The following is a 26,778-nucleotide window of genomic DNA, read 5'->3' as shown; positions in this document are numbered from 1 at the left end:
AGTGATGGCTTCAGGTACTTGAGAGTAGACAGACTGGCCCCTACTCTAAACACTGTAACTGGAGCATAATGTTAGTCATCATACTCTGCTTTACCCTTTACATCTTCTTTATCTAATGGGGGAAACTACAAGTAATTAAGGGGTTATTTTAATACTGAAAAATGTACTGACTGTGGCTTTGTTCTTCTGATGGTTTGCTAGTTCAATTAAATAAAAGAAAGGAATGTGAAAAGGAAAACTTTTAGAAGCAGAAAGTGATGAAATAAAAAAAACCTTATCCTACAAAATACTTAAATTCAGAGACATGGGTCAAAAACACAGCAGTGTGCAAAAGACTTTGAACAAACACCAGTTGTTCAAGTTCTACACTCAGACAGGGAATCAGAGAAATCATGATCCGCAGGTAATTCCTGCAATTTTACCTTGTGCTTCTCTTCTCCAGTGAAATCTCATGTCTGGACTGTAACAGGATTTATGTTCTACAAACCAGAATGAACAACGAGAATTTAGAGCGTCTGGAGAAAATGGGTGGCAACTTTCCCTTCCAATGTCTAAATGAAAGGACAGCTTTCAAGCCCAGAGATATCCTCAAGCTCCAACTGTCCCACCAAGAGAATGCCAAGGTAGCCATCCAGCAGACCTGCCAAGAGCTCTTCCATATCTTTAACAACAATCTTACCCAAGCTGCCTGGAATGGGACTTCCATAAAGGAATTCCAAAATGGACTTCACCAGCAGATTGAGAAGCTGGAGATGTGTTTGAGTGCTGAGATGGAAAAGGAGGTAACCTACCCAAGAAATGAGAACCTCCTGCTCACTGGCCTGAAACTGAAGAGATACTTCCAGACAATAGAGGATTTCCCAAAAGAAAAGCAATACAACCGGTGTACCCAGGAAATCATCCGTGTGGAAATATCCAGATGTTTTCTAATTCTCAACATACTCACAAAGAGACTTGAAAATGAAGGTATCATATTTGAGTTTTTCTAGGAAAAAAGAAAATATGACTCCTGAAACATAGGGCCCAATCTTTCTCCCATAGTAATTTTATGCATACAGCTATTTCAAACACATGCTCAAATCTTTTCAGAATAGCATATAATTTAGTGCTTCTCTACCACACACAATATTCTGTATGAAAAATGTACAAATATATCATAACTGCTAACTAAAGACAAAATATCATTAAGTGATTGTAACAGGGTCCATGACCTGCCCTTCTTCCTGGGGCCCACTTCCTGCTCAGAGAGGCTTCAGGGTTGTTCAGCACCCGTGTCTTTATTTACTTACAATTATCCCACCACCAATGTCTATTTACAAGCTTTACAGGATTATTCAACCTATTTTACAGGCAGAGTCAGCCTTCAGCCAGGAGGCCTCCAGTTCCCTCCCTAACTGACTTCTCCCTAGCTGTCCCACCATCTGTCTCCCTCCCAGCCTTTATAGCCCTTGGCTTGTCAGGCAAGCAGGTGTTGACAATCCTCAGGCCGACATCAGGCCTTTTCCATCAGCCCCAATCTACTTCCCTTGATTGGAGCTGACTGGCCAGGGGCTAATTAGGGGCTTTTGCACCAGCACCCTGCTATGGTGATAACTAACCACACCAAATGTAACTTTGCCCAGTAAGTGTCTAAGTTGGGGAAAAGAACAGTGAGAAGCCCCCTTTCAACAACTGCCTCGTTAGACAACATTCCAGTTAGGACACCAGAAAACGGGTGGTCTGTGTTCACACACTTCTATCCCATCAACTCATTTTGCACATAGGGACGGCCGAGGGTTCTTATTCTGCTTTTCTTTCTTTTGTTTACCCCTAACTTCAACAGCTTTAGTAACAACAAATTGTGACAAGATGACAAGTGCACTAAGGCTCAGGATTTAGGATTTGACATCTGGTTAGAAAAAGATGGCCTCTATGTGGCATTTGAATCTCTCCATGTTTGAACCATTCCCCTTTTTCATTCCAGCACGTGATGCTTCCAGTAATGATGCTCTGAAAACAGCTGATGAAACTGCACCTCCACTGGAGTCCTTCGTCTCTAAGTTGATTCTACAAGGAGCACCTTTCGAGACTCTTATCAGTCCATCTTGAATTAAGCAAACTGTCAAACTCCAACTGCACTATTTATATACTACTTGCCATTACCGGACTGATTTATTGACATGAGAAAATGTAAAAGAGAAGATTTTGTAGAAGACAACGTAGTATTTGAACGGAAGGAGAAAAACCTGACTACTTCTTAATCATTGATATTACACGTTTGCTCCAAATTTGCCTTGGGATGCTTTTAAAAATGAAATCTTACTTCCTAACTGTAACAGGCTTCACTTCAGCATAACAAACGTGAACCAGGACAATTTGCAAACAAAATGGAAGGATAATTTCCTGCAACAGCAGAACGAAGACAGAGACTTGACATGGCCCCAGAAAGTTCAAGCCCAGAGAAACCCAGAAAGAGACTACCAAAGTGGCCATCCAGGAGATCCTCCAACGGATTTCCTGCATCTCATGCTAAATACCCTCACAAGCTGCCTGGAAAGACAGTCGCATGGAAAGATCCTGACATGGACTCATAAGCAAGGGAAACTTCTGGAGGTGTATTTTGTGGCAAGGATAACAAAGAAAGAAGAATATCCCAGTTTCTAGGTCATTTATAATTAGGCACTCAAATTTTAAACTAGTGCAAATATATATTCTTTTCTTGCACTGTGAAAATATTTTCAGATCATTTTACTGGATGTGTAAAAGTGTTTTTATGTTGATCCATTTATATTTATTCACAATATTAATGTATTGCTTTTATTTATTTTTTCAGAGTTATATAATATTTATAAATAAATATTTATTTCTACAAAATAGCAACCTACAGCAGTAGTGATTTGTACTAATTAGATTTTTTTTAAAAAACAGAGACCCAATAAAAATCTTCTCTTGTTTTACCTTAAGACTCCAGTTCAGCAAAGGACTTGTAAACATCTGCCTAACTTTAAGTTAACAGATGGCAGCAGTGTTTTTATGTTGTCCCATTTATACTTATTCACATAAATATATCATTTATTAATATTATTAATGATTATGTATGGCTTTTATTTATTTTTTCAGAGGTTTTATAATATTTATAAATAAATATTTATTAATACAAAATAGCAACCTACAGCAGTAGTGATTTGTATTAATTAGATATCTTTAAAAAACAAACAGAGATGTAATACAAAAAATCTTCTCTTGTTTTACCTTAAGACTCCAGTTCAGCAAAGGACTTTGCCTAACTTTAAGGACACGAGCTTTCCTCTGACATAAGTGGTTAAACTTGACAACATGCTCAAGTCCATTGTGAACATAAACCCAGATTCAGCAGTGATTCCATAAGAAAAATAGCTATGGTAATTAGTTTTACCACTCCAACAGACCACACACCACAACCTCAACTCTGTAGCTTTTGTGTTTCTGCCCGTTAACAGATTATTTCCCCCCCCCCCCGCCCCTCCCACAACATTTGAAGTTGTGGGTGTTTGGAGCAGTAGCTCATTGTGATGAAATGAAAGGGATGATGGAGACACAGGCATTCTAAGGGGAAGACTTCGGGCTGTCATGGTACAAAGTTGCTTTTCCCTGTGCGCAGACTCCGTATGCCCCCACCACCACCATCAGGGAGGCTTTCGTGGGTCTAATTTTCCCCCTCCACCAGTCAGGTTTGGGTACACTTGGCTCACAGACACTATCAAGCTTGTACATACCCAACCCCACCTGTCATTCAGGCTTGTAAGCATCTGCTGCTGCTTCCCTTTGCTCTCCCCCAGGTGTTCCCAAAACAAGCGTGTGTGCTTAGGGACTGCATGTTGCACCAACAACCACCAGCTGAAGGAGCACAGTGCATCAAAATTTCAGTTGAGCTGTGAATGACTAAAAATTACCCTAAACCCAAAAGTTAAAAATTACCTGAAAGCAAAAAACAAAAACATAAACCATCCATTGGACCAAATCTTGTAAGGATCTCGTTGCCAAGTTTGGGTATGTAGATAGTATTTTTGAAGAGCTATTAGTCAGTCCCATCATTGTCTAGCATTAATTTAAGTCACACTCTAAATCTGGAGATTTCTTATTTAAAAGTTTTTAAAGAAGTCAAACAACCATTACATTAAATGTTCAAATGGTGAAAAAACAAAGTGTGTGTGAATTTTTACACTGATTGGAAACCTGCCTTTGGGAAAAAAACCAGGAAGGTATGTCCCATTTTAAATCCCTTTTGTAACACAGTCCAAACCATGGTGTCTCTAGTAGGAGACTAAATTCTTCACAGTCAACAGATGGCAGCATTGCAGAAGCTTTTACCCTCTGTTCTCTTTAGCTGAGGGGTTCTCAAACATTTCATTATGTGGGCCTCATCTTACAAAAATTGATCCTTTCCCCTCCCATTCAGGATCAGCTAACATTTGTGTGGCAGGTACACCAAATGCTTACAAAGAAAGGTAGTACTAGAAACGCATTTATATAAGTTTAGCGGTCTTTAAAGGAACGTGGGATCTGCCAGTTCTCTGAAGACCATCACCCAGTACTCCACGTACTGCCACTGATTCAGGAAACTCAGTCTGGCACCTGCTGGTTTAGAGGCATGTACAAGGAGTTAACTCTTAAAACAAATGCCTCTCCTTTCTTATGGTGCAGATTTTTCCAAGAGCTGTAGCCATCAGCTGTCCAAGTTCTTTCCTGCCCAAATCTTTCTCCCTTCATTCATTCCTTCACGTAGTTGGAGCCAAAGGTTATATTGACAAAACACAATCATCTGAGAATAATGAGAGCAAAATTACACTGCATGAAAAAGTCACGGATGACAAAATCACCACCCCCAGAATGTATCCCCCGCCCCTCTGATGGAACATGGCCGTCATATAGCACCTGGGAGCCATACAAACTCTTCAGATTCTAACTGCTTTGTTGCCCAGGGAGTGCAGTGGGGAACCTCCTGACATTCATCCCATCATATTGTTTATAAGCTGTGCTATGTGGAAAAAATCCATTCATCTACTGAAGAAGCCATTTGATGCCATGTATCATCTAAGATTTCAGGCCTTCCTGTGGGAAAGCCAACCACAGGGGGATAAAAAGGGAGGAACATGCTAATAATACATCCCCACTTCAGCTCACTTTTATCCTTCCGCTGGCAGGCAGGAGGGGATACTCGCAGGTTTCTCCCCAGCCTTCATCATAGAAGCAGATGAGCCTGTGGCTTCTACACAGAACACTAGGTCTTTTCACACAGAGCTACTGAGTTTCTGCATCAGTTGTTGGGACCACTCAGAGCCCCGTTCCGGTCCCTGTCAGCGAGGTTCCGTTACAGCCATGAAACCAGGGCTTCCTTCAGACTGCAGTTGCCTCAGACACTCTCTGTAGGTGACATGGAGAGATGCACCCACCAGACCTGTAGTAGCACTGCCCCAGCTCAATGCGCGCCTCCTCGTTCCAGGCCCCACACGTGGATCATAACTGTATGGAGAACACCCCAAGAGGGAACTGGGAGCAAAAGCTTCTGACTCCACGGCACCTCATCTCACCCCACACACCCTTCCATGTGGCACAGGGAAGAGGCATAAGCAGAGGGCTCTACCCCTGCATGGATCCTCTGCAGCAGGCTCTGAGGCCCTTGTAACCAAGTTTTCTCAAATAATAGACTGGTGCTTTGCCTACTTGCTGCAGGGAAGATGGAAGTAGGGGTGCTGGGGTTGAGCAGCATCAAGTAATATTAGCAAGTGAATGCATGGTCTCCATTATATACAGTGTTTACAGTTTTGTTCACTGGCTTTCAGCAGCCATACAACAACAACTATTCAAGTACCCCTAAATTATTGTCACCATATAGATTTATTGAAAAAGATGATTTGGCTCCCCTGCCCCGCATTACCCTGTGATTACTTTGTTACCTTATCCTCTCCTAGTATTCATACTACAGTACTTATTTCCCTCTCTCCTCAACATCTTCTCTGGACTTCACCCTCGTGTGGGATAAACATCCCCAACACCCATGGAAAGTAATGCGAGAATGGGGAGCGTAGTGCATGGCAATCTGGAGGCTCTGGTAAGTCTGCTTTCTCTGCACTATTCAGAAACTTTCATGTCGCTGATGCAAGACTCTGATAGTTCTTATCAAAGTGCAGGAAGCCTTGGGAGACTCTAACCAAATTAATATGCACAGAAATGTTTTCATGGTTTATTCAGGTGATTCTTCCTTTCTAATTTCAGTGAAAATAGTTTTCTTTTTGGATGAAAACACATTTTCCTGCCATGATGGCAAAATCCAGCACAACAGTCTGTGCTAGGGGAAGAGAACCAGAAAATGAAATGTGACCACAGGAAACAAAGAGGCTAAATCAAAGCTGAAGAATTTCCCTGCCCACGCCAAGGGGAAAACAAAAAAGTTAAGAGAAGGAACTAGCCAAAATGGTGAACACTGATTTTGATTTTTAAAAAATTCTTTGAATGACTACAACCCAGGGACATGCCTGTTAAAAATACAAATCAGGACTTCTCTTCATAACCTCCTTCTGGCCCCACTGTAAATCACAATCATCCATGTGGGTACCTCTCTAGTATGTGTAACTAATTGCTCATCCTGTTTTACTAATTACCTTCCATTTTTCACCACTGTCAACTACTCAGAGTGACCAATAGGACAACATGTTCACACCATCTAACTGCATCGATTGCTCAGCTTCAGTATATACACTCAGATCTGGAAGTAAACAAAAAATGAAAAAAGGTTCCATTCTCTCAGAGCTCACTCTCTAGCTCCTGTGTTTTCCTAGAAGGAAGATACCGATATTTGCTGGTGTCTACATATTAAGTGTGCTTTTCAGGTTGCATGACTGAAGTTGAAATTTACCATTATTTTTGGGAGGCCTAACATAGGTGCTACCATACCCCCTGGCTTGAAGTGGTTTCCTTCATATTCACAGTTTACAGTTTGGTTCAATGGCTCTCAACAGCCCCACTATACAAACTGTTCCAGCTCCCCTGAGGCCAACCCTTTCCTCCCACTTCCTCCAGGCCTCAAAACTTTAAATATACCTAAACTAGTTTTGTCTGTCAAATGCAGGAAGTGATGAATGAGAAAAGTGTAGGGTTTGATGAATTGGCGGTCTTCTCATTACCACTTCTGAAGTGTGGATGATCTTATTACATTAGATCTTTAAATTAATGCATCATGAAAAGCCTGTATGTATGTGGATCCAGCATAAGTGAAAGGGGTTTGGTCACTTTCACAACAATACAAAAAGGAGGAAGCGTGGTAAAAGAATCTAGAAAGCAGTGAATTATACAGAAAGAAAAAGACTGAAGCCTCCAGGAGGGAAAAACCTTTTAAAAAAAAACAGAAAATGATGAAACAAAAATTCTGCAGCCAATTATTTAAAGTCAGAGACATGAAGGAAAGACACAGCAGTCTACATAGGACCCTCAACAAACTCCAGGCTCAAGGTTCCACACAAAGAAAAGAAGTGGAAGACATCGGCATGACCACCAGGTGTTTGCTGCACATTTGCCTCATACTGCTCTTCTCCACTGAAATCTCATCTCAGCTCTGTACCATGCTTCACTTCCAGCAGAACAAAGTGAACAAAGAGAGCTTGGAGCTTCTGGAGAAAGTGAGCGGAAATCTCCCCTCACAATGCATAAATGAAAGGGCAGCTTTCAAACCCACCCAGGATGTCCTCCAACTCCCAGTGTCCCAGAAGGAGAATGCCAAGGTGGCAATTCAAGAGATCCTCCAAGAGATCTTCAACATCTTTAGCAAAAACCTTACCCAAAGTGCTTGGGATGGGGCTTCCATAGTCAGGTTCCAAAATGGCCTTTACCAGCAAATTCAGCGGCTGGAGGCATGTTTGAGAGCACAGACAGAGAAGGGCTTAACCAACCCAGAAAGTCAGGACCTCCAGATCACCAGTCGGAGAGTGAAAAAATACTTTCAGGGGATAGATGCTTTCCTGAAAGAAAAGCAATACAGCCTGTGTGCCTGGGAGATCATTCGCATGGAAATACCCAGATGTTTTGTACTGATTGACAAACTCACTCGAAGGCTGAGTAACTAAGGTACAGTACAAAACTTTTCCCTGGAGTATATATAGGGCCTGATTCTTCTTTTATAGGATCAGTGGCCAAATCGCAACTGATTTCCATGGCAGCAGCTTTAGGCTCTTCCTGTCCTGTCCTGGAAACGGATTTTCAGTGACATGGATTTACTTTTTGGTGTTTCTACTATTGTTTATTTTTGCACATCTTCATAATCTCTCACATATCAGTACTGTTGTGCAGTAGGGAATTGGCAGACCATGCAACAGAGTACACATATGTGGAATCCTTCGGCACCTCACCAGCGCTTTGTGGTATGGGAGGGAAGGAAGTATCATTATCCGATGACCAAAGCACTCTGACTTCGACATACATAGTGTGTTTCTACAATTATCAGCATGGCTATTAATTAATTTGTCCTCATGAGAACTATTTCTAGTATTCCAAGGTTTGAGAAGCTTCCTAGAGACTTTTTAAAAAAATATGAACATACTAAAAGACTTGCGAGCTTACGTGTGGAAAAGATATTGTCATTTAATTTCTTGAGATCAATTCAGTGAAAATTATACTTTTTCCCTTTGTGTTTCAACTATTTCCAATTTCATTTCAGCTCCGGATGCTGCAACTACTGAGGTGAAGACAGACGGATGCAGTGGAATCCCTCCTCTCTGCAGATTCTTCCCACAGTGACATCTAACACTCCATAATGCTTGATGTATTATGCCGTACATTCACTCTCATGAAATTCCAACTGCACAAATTTCATTTCATGTGATAATATTCTGTTCATTTACTCAGGTTTAAAATGCAAAATGAAGGATATCGATGCAAAAAAGTTACAAGACAATTAAGAATTTTAAAAGAAAGGGTTGGACCTTAAACATTGTTGACATTGTGTGTTTGCTTTATATTTCTATGATCTCTTCTCTGATCCAATCTCACCTCTGAACTGTAACATGCAGTATAACCACAGTATAACAGCATAACACATGTGAACTGGAACAGCTTCCAAACAAGCTCCCTGAGGCGGGAGTTCCAGTCAGAGATTCCAACATAGACTCATCAGCCAGCTGGGCATCTGGAGACAGGTTTGGTTGCAATGATGGAAAGCGGGACTCTTTTACCAGGACGGAAGGACCGACCTTCAGCTCACCACGATGAAGGTGAAGAGATACCAGTTCTTTCCTCTAGCAGACAAGCAGTTCAGCATCAGCGCTGGCAAGAGAATCCAAGTGGAATTATGCAGTTTTCAACTACAGGACAAAGTCACAAAGAAGTTTAGAAATTAAAAATACCAACCTGTTTAGAAGGACTAACTGAAATCAATGAACACTTTAGACATGATTTACAATGAGATGCAGTGGAATTTTAAAAGCTGTTGCTACTATTTATTCTATTTGTGCATTGTGGAAATAGTTTCAGGGCATTTTATGATATTTGTAACAGGATATTTATATCAGTCTATTATTTATTGCGCTTAATGATATTTTATCGTAGAATAATTGAAATAAATTATTTTCTTATACAAAATGGCAACAGAGTGGTAATGATTTGGTTAAAAAAAAATCCAACCAAACACTCTATTATTGTTCAGCCTTAAAACCGCAAGTCCAGAAAGTACTTATGCACGTGACTTCTAGTATGTGACCCATCCTACTGGTGTTCATGCTTCCAGCTGGGAACATATTTAGATACACGGATGAATCAGTGTGCAAGTTCATTGTACTTCCATAGGAAAAAAGGAGGTATGGAGTGATAATTAATCTTTCCACGATAACAAACCTGATCTCTGCCTCTTTTTCCTCTGCTACTTTTTCCTTGGTTGTTTTCCCCGAGCAGATAACTTCTTGTTGTGGATGTTTGGTGGAGTAGATGTCCTGGAAGAGGCCAAACTACTGCTGGGGGCGGGGGTGCCGGGGGAAGAAGAGGGCACCAATCAAGACAGTATACACCTTCAAACACACACCAGTTAAGTTACCATTTAATTAGCTTGCTCATAACTCCATCAATCAGGTTTGTGTGCCTTCACATACCACCTCCCCACAATACATTTACAAGCACCAGCCCACCCATTAAGTGTGGGCTTCCATGAATGCTCATCATTTGTGTGTCCCCCACACACATTCGGTTCCATCATTTTCGTGTGAGCACAGCACAGACAAAATTCATTCTTGAGTGCACACCACAAACAAAATTACATGTGAGTAATGAGAGCGGGAATAGGGCATTAGAATGAGGATTATCAAAGCTTCTCTGTCACCTCTAAAATGCAGCCCCCAGTTTGGGGGTGTCAAGGTTCCTTCCCCACTCTGAACTCTAGGGTACAGATGTGGAGACCTGCATGAAAGACCCCCCTAAGCTTATTCTTACCAGCTTAGGTTAAAAACTTCCTCAAGGTACAAACAGGGAAAGAGCCCACTTGGAGAGGTCTTCCCCCCAAAATATCCCCACAGAAGAATTTTAAAGAAAGAAACAGTAAAAGAATCACCTCTCTAAAATGGTAAATACCTTACAGGGTCATCAGATTCAAAACACAGAGAATCCCTCTAGGCAAAACCTTAACTTACAAAAATATACATTCCATTCAGCACAGCTTATTTACCAGCCATTTAAACAAAAGGAAATCTAATGCATTTCTAACTAGATTGCTTCCTAACTTTTTACAGGAGTTCTGAAGAGCGTTCCTGATCTGTTCCCGGCAAAAGCATCACACAGACAGACAGACAGACCCTTTGTTCCCCCCCCCCACTCCAGCTTTGAAAGTAACTTATCTCCTCCTTGGTCATTTTGGTCAGGTACCAGCAAGGTTATCCTAGCTTCTTAACCCTTTACAGGTGAAAGGGTTTTGCCTCTGGCCAGGAGGGATTTTATAGTTCTGTATACAGAAAGGTGTTACCCTTTCCTTTATACTTATGACAGGGGGAATACATCAGTCAGTTACTATCCAGGAACAATACTGAATTCTTCTGAAAAAGTCTAACTGCCCCAAACCTATTCTGTGCCAGAGAGAAACTATTCCCACTCATGCCAGCAGACCTTGAATTAAAAAAGGGGCCATGCTGAGTGGAGAATTCAGTTGAGCTCTTTGACAATATCACCTGTATCATAAGGAGCAGCCAATGCCTGTGGGGAATCCCAGCTCGCATTTCTTAAAAGAGAGGAAAACTGTGTAAATATCCCCCACTGAAGTTCTCCCACATCCTTCCAATGGTGGGCAGGAAGAAGGAGGAGCAGGTTGGACCCCAGCCTTCCTCATGGAAGTGGCTGTCATTCCATCTCCACACTCAGCAGATACCTATGGTTTCTGCACTGATCAAAAAGGTCTCTCCAGACACAGATCTGAAGCATCTGTCTCAGTTCTGGTCCCATTAGATTCCCTGCCCCAGTCCTTTCAGTGCCAAAGAGTATTTTCAGAACCACGATCCACCTACACAAAACTTGGTGGAGAGGTGGAGCCTCACTAGATCTGATGCCACCAGCAGGTTTATCACTATAATTTCACTCCCCCTCCAGGGAAGAGCTGAGAAAGGAAAAGGAAAAAAAAATAGAAATCAGCTGTTGCCACCAGCTAAGTAAAAACCATGTGCACAAACGTCGTAAGAAATCAAAATTACAACCCTGTTCTTAAAAAAGGTAAATATTAAAGAGAGAGAGAGAGAGAGAGCTAATTGCATCATTCTAGACATTTCCTGATCTACGTAGATATCTGGGGTTTCAAATGAGTAGTTTCTAGGTATGATACTGATGATATTTCATACCTGGCCCCTTATTTTACACATTAAATTTTTATTTATCGGGACAGTCCCCATATTTGGAGCTTTGTCGTATCTAAGTGCCTATAACCCCTCACCCCCTGCCCCGATTTTTCACACTTGTTGTCTGGTCACCCTAGCTGGGATATCAGCTGGGAAGTCTCTGAAGCTTGGCTTGGGCTTCCTCAGCGAGGGGAAATATACAACCCGTGCCTGGATGGTGTGGTGCTCTGTCACCCTCTACTGGCACCTGAACCATTTAGAGATTGAGGAGTCTGCTACAACCCTGGCTTAAGAGGCATTATCACATGTTCACACAGTCAAGGCTCATGCACTAAGGTTCAAATGTCCAAGGTTCAATCCTGCCTGCTGACAACTTCAGCCTGTCGGCGTTACAAATGGGGGCTCATCCAACATGTCAACTGGGAAGTCTTTGAAGCTCAGAATGTGCTTTAACATGTCCTCTCCCAGAAATATACCCAGAGGTGTTTACCTCTTCCAGGGGCCATGTAATACGTTTAGATTACAATACGGAGACACTTTGCACAGGATTCTAACACACTATTGCTCTTTAATTAATCACTCGGAAATACAGAAAATGGAACAAAAATTGTAAACCCTATCTGCAATTCCCTGCCTCAGTTTCCTCAACACACCAGGCCATTCTATGAGCCTGTATCAGAATCACTTGGGGTCATCCAACATCCTTCTGTTGCAATGCATCACTTATATGCACAAAAACAGAGCATTCTCCTCCACCTCACATAACCTGGCCTTGGCCAGTTCATCCCCTTCCTTCCTCTTGCCCAAATGTCCTGTGGGTCTTCCCCCTGGGATTTCTTTTAGAACCTTTGGGTTTTGTCATCTGTCTCTTTGTTGACCTTCAGTAACTTTCCACTCCTAACCCCCATTCTCCTTAACACCAACTTCGCCAAACTGGTTTCCCAACTCGGAAACACAGTCTTAAAGTTAAGTGTCCCCGTTGTCCTCAGCCTAGTGAGTACCTTCTGGAGGTCCTGTCCAACCGGATGGATACACATAGAAAGAGGTTTCCTATGATGAGGAAATTTCATGACAACAACTTCATAATATCACTTTAAAAGTAATAAGTCTTACAGAGACTCCTCCCCTTTCCCCCGGCCTCCGCCTGACACACACACACACGCACAAACAAACCAAGCCATATGAATCAGGCTTGTGTACACTCAAGTCAGCAATTCTATCCCCCAGTTTTCTGACCAGCTGGTGCCACCCCTCCACACCCTCCACATCAGGCGTGTGTGCTCCTTGCCACCAACAACCAGTTTGGTGCACAGAATGGATTAAACTTTCAGTTATAACATCAACAATGCCTAAAAATTACCTAAACCCAACATTTAAAATTATAGTAATCAACCTGCCGGTGGCATCAGATCTAGTGAGGATCCTCCTCTCTACCAAGTTTGGTGTAGGTGGATAGTAGTTCTGAAGAGCTATCAGTCAACAGCAGCACTGCCAACCACATAATTCAGCCACAGCCTGAACATTTGAGACTGATTCAACATTTATGAAAAATGTTTGGCCCTTTGTAAACATTTTCTGAAATATTTGTATGTGTGAGTTTTTGTTGGAAAAGAATATCTCTGTAGTCAGAAAGTATAAGAAACACTCATATCAATACATATTTTAAAGAGACTTTTTCCAGAAAAGTTCATGCAGCCATCTGGAAAGCAGTTTTGAATTAGAAGGCAACCATCCCAGGAACAGGCACAATAGCACTGACTCAGGTGAACCATCACACAGGACAAGTAGCAAATTATGAATAGCAAATACTCATAGGGAAATGAGTGTGGTGACGAGGTCCTGAGCAATCAGAGTGGAATGTGTATAAATCATTTGTCAAATCACTTTAAATAAATCCATTAGCAAATTCTGAATTTATTTGCAGATTTGCCTATTGGAAAAGGGGCTAAACTAATCTCTTATTTCACATTCAGATTAAGATGGCTGACACAGAAGAAAAATATTCCAATAAAATTTCCTGCTCTTTTCACTGAAATTTAAATATATAGAGGATTTCATCAAATTCTAGCAAATATTTCACCCAGCTCAGTCTGCATCTAACCTTTCCCAGAAAACAGGCTCATTGCTGATGAAAATATGCTGAGAGACTTTGTGTCTTTATTCCCATAGCTTTCTTACTTGAACAAGAACAGCTAAAATTCAGATTTTTTTAATTTCTCGCTCTTTCATATAACTATTATCTCCTGAAGCTTCAGCTTGCCAGGAAATGCACACGCAGAACTCCCAGTGGAGTAAATGCAAGATTGGGGTGCAGTGCCTCTGGTATGATTGGGTCCCTTATATGGTATACTTATGTACAATAAACTGCCTTCTTTACAGTGATGCTTCTAAATAGTTTAGGCAAAACTCTAGATTATGATTTTAAAAAGTGCTTGAGGTGATGGGAGAGGTAGATGTAAAAGAAGTGACACGGACAGAAATATGGTCATGTTTTCTTCTTTTCCTTCTTTAAAATTAATATGAAAATATTCCTTTTCAATTTTTGGGTTGAAAACCATTCCCCTTCACTGATGGAAACTCCAACATGACAGCCTAGTGCTATGGTATGAAAAACAGAAAGTGAAACTTGCTACAGGATGCAAACTTCACTCATCAGCCCACTTGAATTTCAATGCCCAAGCTCAGTGAAATGCACATTGAAAAAAAGAATAAAGCTTGAATGGTGAAAAGGGAAACACGTTTGAAAGTAACATTCATTTATGTCAGTCACTCTAGCATATTACCAACCATACAGTCTTTGCAAAAAGAAAAGGAGGTCTTGTGGCACCTTAGAGACTAACAAATTGAGCTGTAGCTAAAAAAAGGAAATTACTGTGATTTTGTTCTTCCAATGACTTGTACGCTTCCACTAAATAGAAAGGAGGAAAATGAAAGTAAAAACTTCAAGAAGGCAAAAGCTTGAAAACGAGAAAGTGATGAAAGAAAAATCTCTTCCTACAGAATCCTTAAATTCCTACTTAAATTCAGAGACATGGGTCGAAAACACAAAAGTTTACAGGAGACCTTGAACAGGCACCAGTTGCTCAAGTTCTACACAAACACAGGGAATCTAAGACATCATCATGATCAGCAGGAGTTTGCTGCAATTTTGCCTCGTGCTGCTCTTCTCCAGTGAAATCTCATGTCTGGACTGTAACAGGCTGCATGTTCTACAAATCAGAATGAACAGCGAGAGTTTTGAGCATCTGGAGAAAATGGGTGGCAACTTTCCCTTCCAATGTCTAAATGAAGGGATAGCTTTCAAGCCCAGAGATATCCTCAAGCTCCGACTGTCCCACCAAGAGAATGCCAAGGTAGCCATCCAGCAGATCCTCCAAGAGCTCTTCCATATCTTTAACAACAATCTCACCCAAGCTGCCTGGAATGGGACTTCCATAAAGGAATTCCAAAATGGACTTCACCAGCAGATTGAGAAGCTGGAGACGTGTTTGAGTGCTGAGATGGAAAAGGAGGTAACCTACCCAGGAAATGAGAACCTCCTGCTCACCAGCCTCAAACTGAAGAGATACTTCCAGACAATAGAGGATTTCCTGAAAGAAAAGCAATACAGCCGGTGTGCCTGGGAGATCATCCGTGTGGAAATACCCAGATGTTTCCTCATGCTCGACAAACTCACCAAGAGACTTGAAAATGAAGGTACCATCTTTTCTTTTTTTCCTAGAAAAACTCAAATAATATTATTTGAATAAAACAGCTGGTGAAAGATGGGTGATAGGGTTATAACTCCTAATACGTCGGGCCCAATCTTTCTCCCATAGTAATTTTATGCATACAGCTATTTCAAACGCATGCTCAAATCTTTTCAGAGTAGCATATAATTTAGTGCTTCTCTACCACACACAATATTCTATATGAAAAATATACCAATATATCATAACTGCTAATTAAAGACAAAATATTGAAATGTGATAACTAACTATGCCAAATAGAAAAGAACAGTGAGAAGACCCCTTTCAACAACTGCCTCGTTAGACAACGTTCCAGTTAGGACACCAGAAAATGGGGGGTCTGTGTTCACACTCTTCTATCCCATCAGCTCATTTTGCACATAGGGACGGCAGAGGGTTCTGATTCTGCTTTTCTTTCTTTTGTTTACCCCTAACTTCAACAGCTTTAGTAACGACAAATTGTGACAAGATGACAAGTGCACTAAGGCTCAGGATTTAGGATTTGACATCTGGTTAGAAAAAGATGGCCTCTATTTGGCATTTGAATCTCTCCATGTTTGAACCAGTCCCCTTTTTCATTCCAGCACGTGATGCTTCCAGTAATGATGCTCTGAAAACAGCTGAATGAAACTACACCTCCACTGGAGTCCTTCGTCTCTAAACTGATTCTCGAATCAGCAGCTTTCGAGACTCCTATCAGTCCATCTTGAATTAAGCAAACTGCCAAACTTCAACTGCACTATTTATGTCCTTCTTGCCAGTACCAGACTGATTTATTCACATGAGAAAAATGTTAAACAGAAGATTTTGCTGAAAATAGCCCAGAGAAACCCAGAAAGAGACTGCCAAAGTGGCCATCCAGGTGATCCTCCAACAGATTTCCTACATCCAGGGATGAAAGTAACTTAAAGGACTTACCAGTATGCCACAGTCCTGAGCAGGGGGTAGGGCCTCAACCAGAAGAGGCGTGGCCTCAACCGGAAGAGGCCCAGCCTTTAAATCCCGGGCTACCAGCTGCAGAGGCGGCTGGGTGTGCCGGAGCTCGGGGTGATTTAAAGGGCCTGGGGCTCCATCCGCCGCTACCGCAGTGGAGCCCCGGGCCCTTTAAATCGATGACAGAGCCCCAGGGGCTCTCGGCTGCCTCCACTACCCCGGGGCTTGGGGCTCTAGTGGAGATTTAAAGGGCCTGGGGTCCCTGCATCGGCTGGAGCCCCAGGCTCTTTAAATTAGGCACTCTGAAATTTTAAACTTGTCCAAATATATATTCTTTTCCTGCACTGTGAAAAGATTTTCAGATCATTTTACTGGATTTGTAAAAGTGTCTTTATGTTGATCCATTTATATTTATTCACAATATTAACATACTGCTTTTATTTATTTTTTCAGAGGTTTTATAATATTTATAAATAAATATTTATTTCTACAAAATAGCAACCTACAGCAGTAGTGATTTGTACTAATTAGATTTTTTTTAAAAAACAGAGATCCAATAAAAATCTTCTCTTGTTTTCCCTTAAGATTCAGTTCAGCAAAGGACTTGTAAACATTTGCCTAACTTTAAGTACACGAGCTTTCCTTTGACATAAGTAGTTAAACTTGACAACATGCTCAAGTACATTGTGAACATAAACCCTGATTCAGCAGTGACTCCATAAGAAAAATAGCTAGGGTAACTAGTTTTACCACTCCAACAGACCACACACCACAACCTCAACTCTGCAGCTGTTGTGTTTCTGCCCGTTAACAGATCATTTTCACCCACAACATTTGTAGTTGCAAGTGTTTGGAGCAGTAGCTCATTGTGATGAAATGAAAGGGATGATGGAGACACAGGCATTCTAAGGGGAAGACTTCAGGCTGTCTTGGTACAAAGTTGCTTGTCCCCTTCCTCCCCAATGAGATGTGTGTGTCAGGTTTCCATGTACACAGACTCCGTATCTCCCCCACCACCACCATCAGGGAGGCTTACGTGGGTCTAATTTTCCCCCTCCACCAGTCAGGTTTGGGTACACTTGGCTCACAGACACTATCAAGCTTGTACATACCCAACCCCACCTGTCATTCAGGCTTGTAAGCATCTGCTGCTGCTTCCCTTTGCTCTCCCCCGGGTGTTCCCAAAACAAGCGTGTGTGCTTAGGGACTGCATGTTGCACCAACAACCACCAGCTGAAGGAGCACAGTGCATCAAAATTTCAGTTGAGCTGTGAATGACTAAAAATTACCCTAAACCCAAAAGTTAAAAATTACCTGAAAGCAAAAAACAAAAACATAAACCATCCATTGGACCAAATCTTGTAAGGATCTCGTTGCCAAGTTTGGGTATGTAGATAGTATTTTTGAAGAGCTATTAGTCAGTCCCATCATTGTCTAGCATTAATTTAAGTCACACTCTAAATCTGGAGATTTCTTATTTAAAAGTTTTTAAAGAAGTCAAACAACCATTACATTAAATGTTCAAATGGTGAAAAAACAAAGTGTGTGTGAATTTTTACACTGATTGGAAACCTGCCTTTGGGAAAAAAACCAGGAAGGTATGTCCCATTTTAAATCCCTTTTGTAACACAGTCCAAACCATGGTGTCTCTAGTAGGAGACTAAATTCTTCACAGTCAACAGATGGCAGCATTGCAGAAGCTTTTACCCTCTGTTCTCTTTAGCTGAGAGGTTCTCAAACATTTCATTATGTGGGCCTCATCTTACAAAAATTGATCCTTTCCCCTCCCATTCAGGATCAGCTAACATTTGTGTGGCAGGTACACCAAATGCTTACAAAGAAAGGTAGTACTAGAAACGCATTTATATAAGTTTAGCGGTCTTTAAAGGAACGTGGGATCTGCCAGTTCTCTGAAGACCATCACCCAGTACTCCACGTACTGCCACTGATTCAGGAAACTCAGTTTGGCACCTGCTGGTTTAGAGGCATGTACAAGGAGTTAACTCTTAAAACAAATGCCTCTCCTTTCTTATGGTGCAGATTTTTCCAAGAGCTGTAGCCATCAGCTGTCCAAGTTCTTTCCTGCCCAAATCTTTCTCCCTTCATTCATTCCTTCACGTAGTTGGAGCCAAAGGTTATACTGACAAAACACAATCATCTGAGAATAATGAGAGCAAAATTACACTGCATGAAAAAGTCACGGATGACAAAATCACCACCCCCAGAATGTATCCCCCGCCCCTCTGATGGAACATGGCCGTCATATAGCACCTGGGAGCCATACAAACTCTTCAGATTCTAACTGCTTTGTTGCCCAGGGAGTGCAGTGGGGAACCTCCTGACATTCATCCCATCATATTGTTTATAAGCTGTGCTATGTGGAAAAAATCCATTCATCTACTGAAGAAGCCATTTGATGCCATGTATCATCTAAGATTTCAGGCCTTCCTGTGGGAAAGCCAACCACAGGGGGATAAAAAGGGAGGAACATGCTAATAATACATCCCCACTTCAGCTCACTTTTATCCTTCCGCTGGCAGGCAGGAGGGGATACTCGCAGGTTTCTCCCCAGCCTTCATCATAGAAGCAGATGAGCCTGTGGCTTCTACACAGAACACTAGGTCTTTTCACACAGAGCTACTGAGTTTCTGCATCAGTTGTTGGGACCACTCAGAGCCCCGTTCCGGTCCCTGTCAGCGAGGTTCCGTTACAGCCATGAAACCAGGGCTTCCTTCAGACTGCAGTTGCCTCAGACACTCTCTGTAGGTGACATGGAGAGATGCACCCACCAGACCTGTAGTAGCACTGCCCCAGCTCAATGCGCGCCTCCTCGTTCCAGGCCCCACACGTGGATCATAACTGTATGGAGAACACCCCAAGAGGGAACTGGGAGCAAAAGCTTCTGACTCCACGGCACCTCATCTCACCCCACACACCCTTCCATGTGGCACAGGGAAGAGGCATAAGCAGAGGGCTCTACCCCTGCATGGATCCTCTGCAGCAGGCTCTGAGGCCCTTGTAACCAAGTTTTCTCAAATAATAGACTGGTTCTTTGCCTACTTGCTGCAGGGAAGATGGAAGTAGGGGTGCTGGGGTTGAGCAGCATCAAGTAATATTAGCAAGTGAATGCATGGTCTCCATTATATACAGTGTTTACAGTTTTGTTCACTGGCTTTCAGCAGCCATACAACAACAACTATTCAAGTACCCCTAAATTATTGTCACCATATAGATTTATTGAAAAAGATGATTTGGCTCCCCTGCCCCGCATTACCCTGTGATTACTTTGTTACCTTATCCTCTCCTAGTATTCATACTACAGTACTTATTTCCCTCTCTCCTCAACATCTTCTCTGGACTTCACCCTCGTGTGGGATAAACATCCCCAACACCCATGGAAAGTAATGCGAGAATGGGGAGCGTAGTGCATGGCAATCTGGGGGCTCTGGTAAGTCTGCTTTCTCTGCACTATTCAGAAACTTTCATGTCGCTGATGCAAGACTCTGATAGTTCTTATCAAAGTGCAGGAAGCCTTGGGAGACTCTAACCAAATTAATATGCACAGAAATGTTTTCATGGTTTATTCAGGTGATTCTTCCTTTCTAATTTCAGTGAAAATAGTTTTCTTTTTGGATGAAAACACATTTTCCTGCCATGATGGCAAAATCCAGCACAACAGTCTGTGCTAGGGGAAGAGAACCAGAAAATGAAATGTGACCACAGGAAACAAAGAGGCTAAATCAAAGCTGAAGAATTTCCCTGCCCACGCCAAGGGGAAAACAAAAAAGTTAAGAGAAGGAACTAGCCAAAATGGTGAACACTGATTTTGATTTTTAAAAAATTCTTTGAATGACTACAACCCAGGGACATGCCTGTTAAAAATACAAATCAGGACTTCTCTTCATAACCTCCTTCTGGCCCCACTGTAAATCACAATCATCCATGTGGGTACCTCTCTAGTATGTGTAACTAATTGCTCATCCTGTTTTACTAATTACCTTCCATTTTTCACCACTGTCAACTACTCAGAGTGACCAATAGGACAACATGTTCACACCATCTAACTGCATCGATTGCTCAGCTTCAGTATATACACTCAGATCTGGAAGTAAACAAAAAATGAAAAAAGGTTCCATTCTCTCAGAGCTCACTCTCTAGCTCCTGTGTTTTCCTAGAAGGAAGATACCGATATTTGCTGGTGTCTACATATTAAGTGTGCTTTTCAGGTTGCATGACTGAAGTTGAAATTTACCATTATTTTTGGGAGGCCTAACATAGGTGCTACCATACCCCCTGGCTTGAAGTGGTTTCCTTCATATTCACAGTTTACAGTTTGGTTCAATGGCTCTCAACAGCCCCACTATACAAACTGTTCCAGCTCCCCTGAGGCCAACCCTTTCCTCCCACTTCCTCCAGGCCTCAAAACTTTAAATATACCTAAACTAGTTTTGTCTGTCAAATGCAGGAAGTGATGAATGAGAAAAGTGTAGGGTTTGATGAATTGGCGGTCTTCTCATTACCACTTCTGAAGTGTGGATGATCTTATTACATTAGATCTTTAAATTAATGCATCATGAAAAGCCTGTATGTATGTGGATCCAGCATAAGTGAAAGGGGTTTGGTCACTTTCACAACAATACAAAAAGGAGGAAGCGTGGTAAAAGAATCTAGAAAGCAGTGAATTATACAGAAAGAAAAAGACTGAAGCCTCCAGGAGGGAAAAACCTTTTAAAAAAAAACAGAAAATGATGAAACAAAAATTCTGCAGCCAATTATTTAAAGTCAGAGACATGAAGGAAAGACACAGCAGTCTACATAGGACCCTCAACAAACTCCAGGCTCAAGGTTCCACACAAAGAAAAGAAGTGGAAGACATCGGCATGACCACCAGGTGTTTGCTGCACATTTGCCTCATACTGCTCTTCTCCACTGAAATCTCATCTCAGCTCTGTACCATGCTTCACTTCCAGCAGAACAAAGTGAACAAAGAGAGCTTGGAGCTTCTGGAGAAAGTGAGCGGAAATCTCCCCTCACAATGCATAAATGAAAGGGCAGCTTTCAAACCCACCCAGGATGTCCTCCAACTCCCAGTGTCCCAGAAGGAGAATGCCAAGGTGGCAATTCAAGAGATCCTCCAAGAGATCTTCAACATCTTTAGCAAAAACCTTACCCAAAGTGCTTGGGATGGGGCTTCCATAGTCAGGTTCCAAAATGGCCTTTACCAGCAAATTCAGCGGCTGGAGGCATGTTTGAGAGCACAGACAGAGAAGGGCTTAACCAACCCAGAAAGTCAGGACCTCCAGATCACCAGTCGGAGAGTGAAAAAATACTTTCAGGGGATAGATGCTTTCCTGAAAGAAAAGCAATACAGCCTGTGTGCCTGGGAGATCATTCGCATGGAAATACCCAGATGTTTTGTACTGATTGACAAACTCACTCGAAGGCTGAGTAACTAAGGTACAGTACAAAACTTTTCCCTGGAGTATATATAGGGCCTGATTCTTCTTTTATAGGATCAGTGGCCAAATCGCAACTGATTTCCATGGCAGCAGCTTTAGGCTCTTCCTGTCCTGTCCTGGAAACGGATTTTCAGTGACATGGATTTACTTTTTGGTGTTTCTACTATTGTTTATTTTTGCACATCTTCATAATCTCTCACATATCAGTACTGTTGTGCAGTAGGGAATTGGCAGACCATGCAACAAAGTACACATATGTGGAATCCTTCGGCACCTCACCAGCGCTTTGTGGTATGGGAGGGAAGGAAGTATCATTATCCGATGACCAAAGCACTCTGACTTCGACATACATAGTGTGTTTCTACAATTATCAGCATGGCTATTAATTAATTTGTCCTCATGAGAACTATTTCTAGTATTCCAAGGTTTGAGAAGCTTCCTAGAGACTTTTTAAAAAAATATGAACATACTAAAAGACTTGCGAGCTTACGTGTGGAAAAGATATTGTCATTTAATTTCTTGAGATCAATTCAGTGAAAATTATACTTTTTCCCTTTGTGTTTCAACTATTTCCAATTTCATTTCAGCTCCGGATGCTGCAACTACTGAGGTGAAGACAGACGGATGCAGTGGAATCCCTCCTCTCTGCAGATTCTTCCCACAGTGACATCTAACACTCCATAATGCTTGATGTATTATGCCATACATTCACTCTCATGAAATTCCAACTGCACAAATTTCATTTCATGTGATAATATTCTGTTCATTTACTCAGGTTTAAAATGCAAAATGAAGGATATCGATGCAAAAAAGTTACAAGACAATTAAGAATTTTAAAAGAAAGGGTTGGACCTTAAACATTGTTGACATTGTGTGTTTGCTTTATATTTCTCTGATCTCTTCTCTGATCCAATCTCACCTCTGAACTGTAACATGCAGTATAACCACAGTATAACAGCATAACACATGTGAACTGGAACAGCTTCCAAACAAGCTCCCTGAGGCGGGAGTTCCAGTCAGAGATTCCAACATAGACTCATCAGCCAGCTGGGCATCTGGAGACAGGTTTGGTTGCAATGATGGAAAGCGGGACTCTTTTACCAGGACGGAAGGACCGACCTTCAGCTCACCACGATGAAGGTGAAGAGATACCAGTTCTTTCCTCTAGCAGACAAGCAGTTCAGCATCAGCGCTGGCAAGAGAATCCAAGTGGAATTATGCAGTTTTCAACTACAGGACAAAGTCACAAAGAAGTTTAGAAATTAAAAATACCAACCTGTTTAGAAGGACTAACTGAAATCAATGAACACTTTAGACATGATTTACAATGAGATGCAGTGGAATTTTAAAAGCTGTTGCTACTATTTATTCTATTTGTGCATTGTGGAAATAGTTTCAGGGCATTTTATGATATTTGTAACAGGATATTTATATCAGTCTATTATTTATTGCGCTTAATGATATTTTATCGTAGAATAATTGAAATAAATTATTTTCTTATACAAAATGGCAACAGAGTGGTAATGATTTGGTTAAAAAAAATCCAACCAAACACTCTATTATTGTTCAGCCTTAAAACCGCAAGTCCAGAAAGTACTTATGCACGTGACTTCTAGTATGTGACCCATCCTACTGGTGTTCATGCTTCCAGCTGGGAACATATTTAGATACACGGATGAATCAGTGTGCAAGTTCACTGTACTTCCATAGGAAAAAAGGAGGTATGGAGTGATAATTAATCTTTCCACGATAACAAACCTGATCTCTGCCTCTTTTTCCTCTGCTACTTTTTCCTTGGTTGTTTTCCCCGAGCAGATAACTTCTTGTTGTGGATGTTTGGTGGAGTAGATGTCCTGGAAGAGGCCAAACTACTGCTGGGGGCGGGGGTGCCGGGGGAAGAAGAGGGCACCAATCAAGACAGTATACACCTTCAAACACACACCAGTTAAGTTACCATTTAATTAGCTTGCTCATAACTCCATCAATCAGGTTTGTGTGCCTTCACATACCACCTCCCCACAATACATTTACAAGCACCAGCCCGCCCATTAAGTGTGGGCTTCCATGAATGCTCATCATTTGTGTGTCCCCCACACACATTCGGTTCCATCATTTTCGTGTGAGCACAGCACAGACAAAATTCATTCTTGAGTGCACACCACAAACAAAATTACATGTGAGTAATGAGAGCGGGAATAGGGCATTAGAATGAGGATTATCAAAGCTTCTCTGTCACCTCTAAAATGCAGCCCCCAGTTTGGGGGTGTCAAGGTTCCTTCCCCACTCTGAACTCTAGGGTACAGATGTGGAGACCTGCATGAAAGACCCCCCTAAGCTTATTCTTACCAGCTTAGGTTAAAAACTTCCTCAAGGTACAAACAGGGAAAGAGCCCACTTGGAGAGGTCTTCCCCCCAAAATATCCCCACAGAAGAATTTTAATGAAAGAAACAGTAAAAGAATCACCTCTCTAAAATGGTAAATACCTTACAGGGTCATCAGATTCAAAACACAGAGAATCCCTCTAGGCAAAACCTTAACTTACAAAAATATACATTCCATTCAACACAGCTTATTTACCACCCATTTAAACAAAAGGAAATCTAATGCATTTCTAACTAGATTGCTTCCTAACTTTTTACAGGAGTTCTGAAGAGCGTTCCTGATCTGTTCCCGGCAAAAGCATCACACAGACAGACAGACAGACCCTTTGTTCCCCCCCCCACTCCAGCTTTGAAAGTAACTTATCTCCTCCTTGGTCATTTTGGTCAGGTGCCAGCAAGGTTATCCTAGCTTCTTAACCCTTTACAGGTGAAAGGGTTTTGCCTCTGGCCAGGAGGGATTTTATAGTTCTGTATACAGAAAGGTGTTACCCTTTCCTTTATACTTATGACAGGGGGAATACATCAGTCAGTTACTATCCAGGAACAATACTGAATTCTTCTGAAAAAGTCTAACTGCCCCAAACCTATTCTGTGCCAGAGAGAAACTATTCCCACTCATGCCAGCAGACCTTGAATTAAAAAAGGGGCCATGCTGAGTGGAGAATTCAGTTGAGCTCTTTGACAATATCACCTGTATCATAAGGAGCAGCCAATGCCTGTGGGGAATCCCAGCTCGCATTTCTTAAAAGAGAGGAAAACTGTGTAAATATCCCCCACTGAAGTTCTCCCACATCCTTCCAATGGTGGGCAGGAAGAAGGAGGAGCAGGTTGGAACCCAGCCTTCCTCATGCAAGTGGCTGTCATTCCATCTCCACACTCAGCAGATACCTATGGTTTCTGCACTGATCAAAAAGGTCTCTCCAGACACAGATCTGAAGCATCTGTCTCAGCTCTGGTCCCATTAGATTCCCTGCCCCAGTCCTTTCAGTGCCAAAGAGTATTTTCAGAACCACGATCCACCTACACAAAACTTGGTGGAGAGGTGGAGCCTCACTAGATCTGATGCCACCAGCAGGTTTATCACTATAATTTCACTCCCCCTCCAGGGAAGAGCTGAGAAAGGAAAAGGAAAAAAAAATAGAAATCAGCTGTTGCCACCAGCTAAGTAAAAACCATGTGCACAAACGTCGTAAGAAATCAAAATTACAACCCTGTTCTTAAAAAAGGTAAATATTAAAGAGAGAGAGAGAGAGAGAGCTAATTGCATCATTCTAGACATTTCCTGATCTACGTAGATATCTGGGGTTTCAAATGAGTAGTTTCTAGGTATGATACTGATGATATTTCATACCTGGCCCCTTATTTTACACATTAAATTTTTATTTATCGGGACAGTCCCCATATTTGGAGCTTTGTCGTATCTAAGTGCCTATAACCCCTCACCCCCTGCCCCGATTTTTCACACTTGTTGTCTGGTCACCCTAGCTGGGATATCAGCTGGGAAGTCTCTGAAGCTTGGCTTGGGCTTCCTCAGCGAGGGGAAATATACAACCCGTGCCTGGATGGTGTGGTGCTCTGTCACCCTCTACTGGCACCTGAACCATTTAGAGATTGAGGAGTCTGCTACAACCCTGGCTTAAGAGGCATTATCACATGTTCACACAGTCAAGGCTCATGCACTAAGGTTCAAATGTCCAAGGTTCAATCCTGCCTGCTGACAACTTCAGCCTGTCGGCGTTACAAATGGGGGCTCATCCAACATGTCAACTGGGAAGTCTTTGAAGCTCAGAATGTGCTTTAACATGTCCTCTCCCAGAAATATACCCAGAGGTGTTTACCTCTTCCAGGGGCCATGTAATACGTTTAGATTACAATACGGAGACACTTTGCACAGGATTCTAACACACTATTGCTCTTTAATTAATCACTCGGAAATACAGAAAATGGAACAAAAATTGTAAACCCTATCTGCAATTCCCTGCCTCAGTTTCCTCAACACACCAGGCCATTCTATGAGCCTGTATCAGAATCACTTGGGGTCATCCAACATCCTTCTGTTGCAATGCATCACTTATATGCACAAAAACAGAGCATTCTCCTCCACCTCACATAACCTGGCCTTGGCCAGTTCATCCCCTTCCTTCCTCTTGCCCAAATGTCCTGTGGGTCTTCCCCCTGGGATTTCTTTTAGAACCTTTGGGTTTTGTCATCTGTCTCTTTGTTGACCTTCAGTAACTTTCCACTCCTAACCCCCATTCTCCTTAACACCAACTTCGCCAAACTGGTTTCCCAACTCGGAAACACAGTCTTAAAGTTAAGTGTCCCCGTTGTCCTCAGCCTAGTGAGTACCTTCTGGAGGTCCTGTCCAACCGGATGGATACACATAGAAAGAGGTTTCCTATGATGAGGAAATTTCATGACAACAACTTCATAATATCACTTTAAAAGTAATAAGTCTTACAG

The 26,778-nt window shown here is 41.9% G+C and overlaps 3 protein-coding genes and 1 pseudogene across 3 annotated transcripts; all 4 read left to right on the top strand.

The window, feature by feature from the left end:
- Positions 1-392: 392 nt before the first annotated feature.
- On the top strand, positions 393-2,088 carry LOC144265405 (interferon beta-like; annotated as a pseudogene).
- Positions 2,089-7,502: 5,414 nt separating this feature from the next.
- Positions 7,503-8,078, top strand: LOC144264689 (interferon beta-like). Its single transcript, XM_077816465.1, has one exon. The coding sequence runs from the start codon at positions 7,503-7,505 to the stop codon at positions 8,076-8,078; it is 576 nt and encodes a 191-aa protein (XP_077672591.1).
- A 6,857-nt stretch (positions 8,079-14,935) lies between these two features.
- LOC144265404 (interferon beta-like) lies at positions 14,936-16,169 on the top strand. The gene is made up of 2 exons (XM_077818045.1): positions 14,936-15,509; positions 16,126-16,169. The coding sequence occupies exons 1-2, from the start codon at positions 14,936-14,938 to the stop codon at positions 16,167-16,169; spliced, it is 618 nt and encodes a 205-aa protein (XP_077674171.1).
- A 5,185-nt stretch (positions 16,170-21,354) lies between these two features.
- Positions 21,355-21,930, top strand: LOC144264688 (interferon beta-like). The gene has a single exon (XM_077816464.1). The coding sequence runs from the start codon at positions 21,355-21,357 to the stop codon at positions 21,928-21,930; it is 576 nt and encodes a 191-aa protein (XP_077672590.1).
- The last annotated feature ends 4,848 nt before the right edge of the window (positions 21,931-26,778 follow it).

The sequence above is a fragment of the Eretmochelys imbricata genome, chromosome 5 (assembly GCF_965152235.1).
Source record: "Eretmochelys imbricata isolate rEreImb1 chromosome 5, rEreImb1.hap1, whole genome shotgun sequence".
In the NCBI taxonomy this organism is placed as follows: Eukaryota; Metazoa; Chordata; order Testudines; family Cheloniidae; genus Eretmochelys; species Eretmochelys imbricata.
This window is presented reverse-complemented; position numbering and strand designations above follow the sequence as displayed.

What these genes read in the sequence shown, in the direction of transcription:
- LOC144264689 (XM_077816465.1), top strand. Translation starts at nt 7,503, where the DNA reads ATGACCACCAGGTGTTTGCTGCACATTTGCCTCATACTGCTCTTCTCC.
- LOC144264688 (XM_077816464.1), top strand. Translation starts at nt 21,355, where the DNA reads ATGACCACCAGGTGTTTGCTGCACATTTGCCTCATACTGCTCTTCTCC.
- LOC144265404 (XM_077818045.1), top strand. Translation starts at nt 14,936, where the DNA reads ATGATCAGCAGGAGTTTGCTGCAATTTTGCCTCGTGCTGCTCTTCTCC. An exon ending in CAAGAGACTTGAAAATGAAG is followed by an intron (nt 15,510 to 16,125) that starts GTACCATCTTTT and finishes TTTTCATTCCAG; the next exon opens with CACGTGATGCTTCCAGTAAT.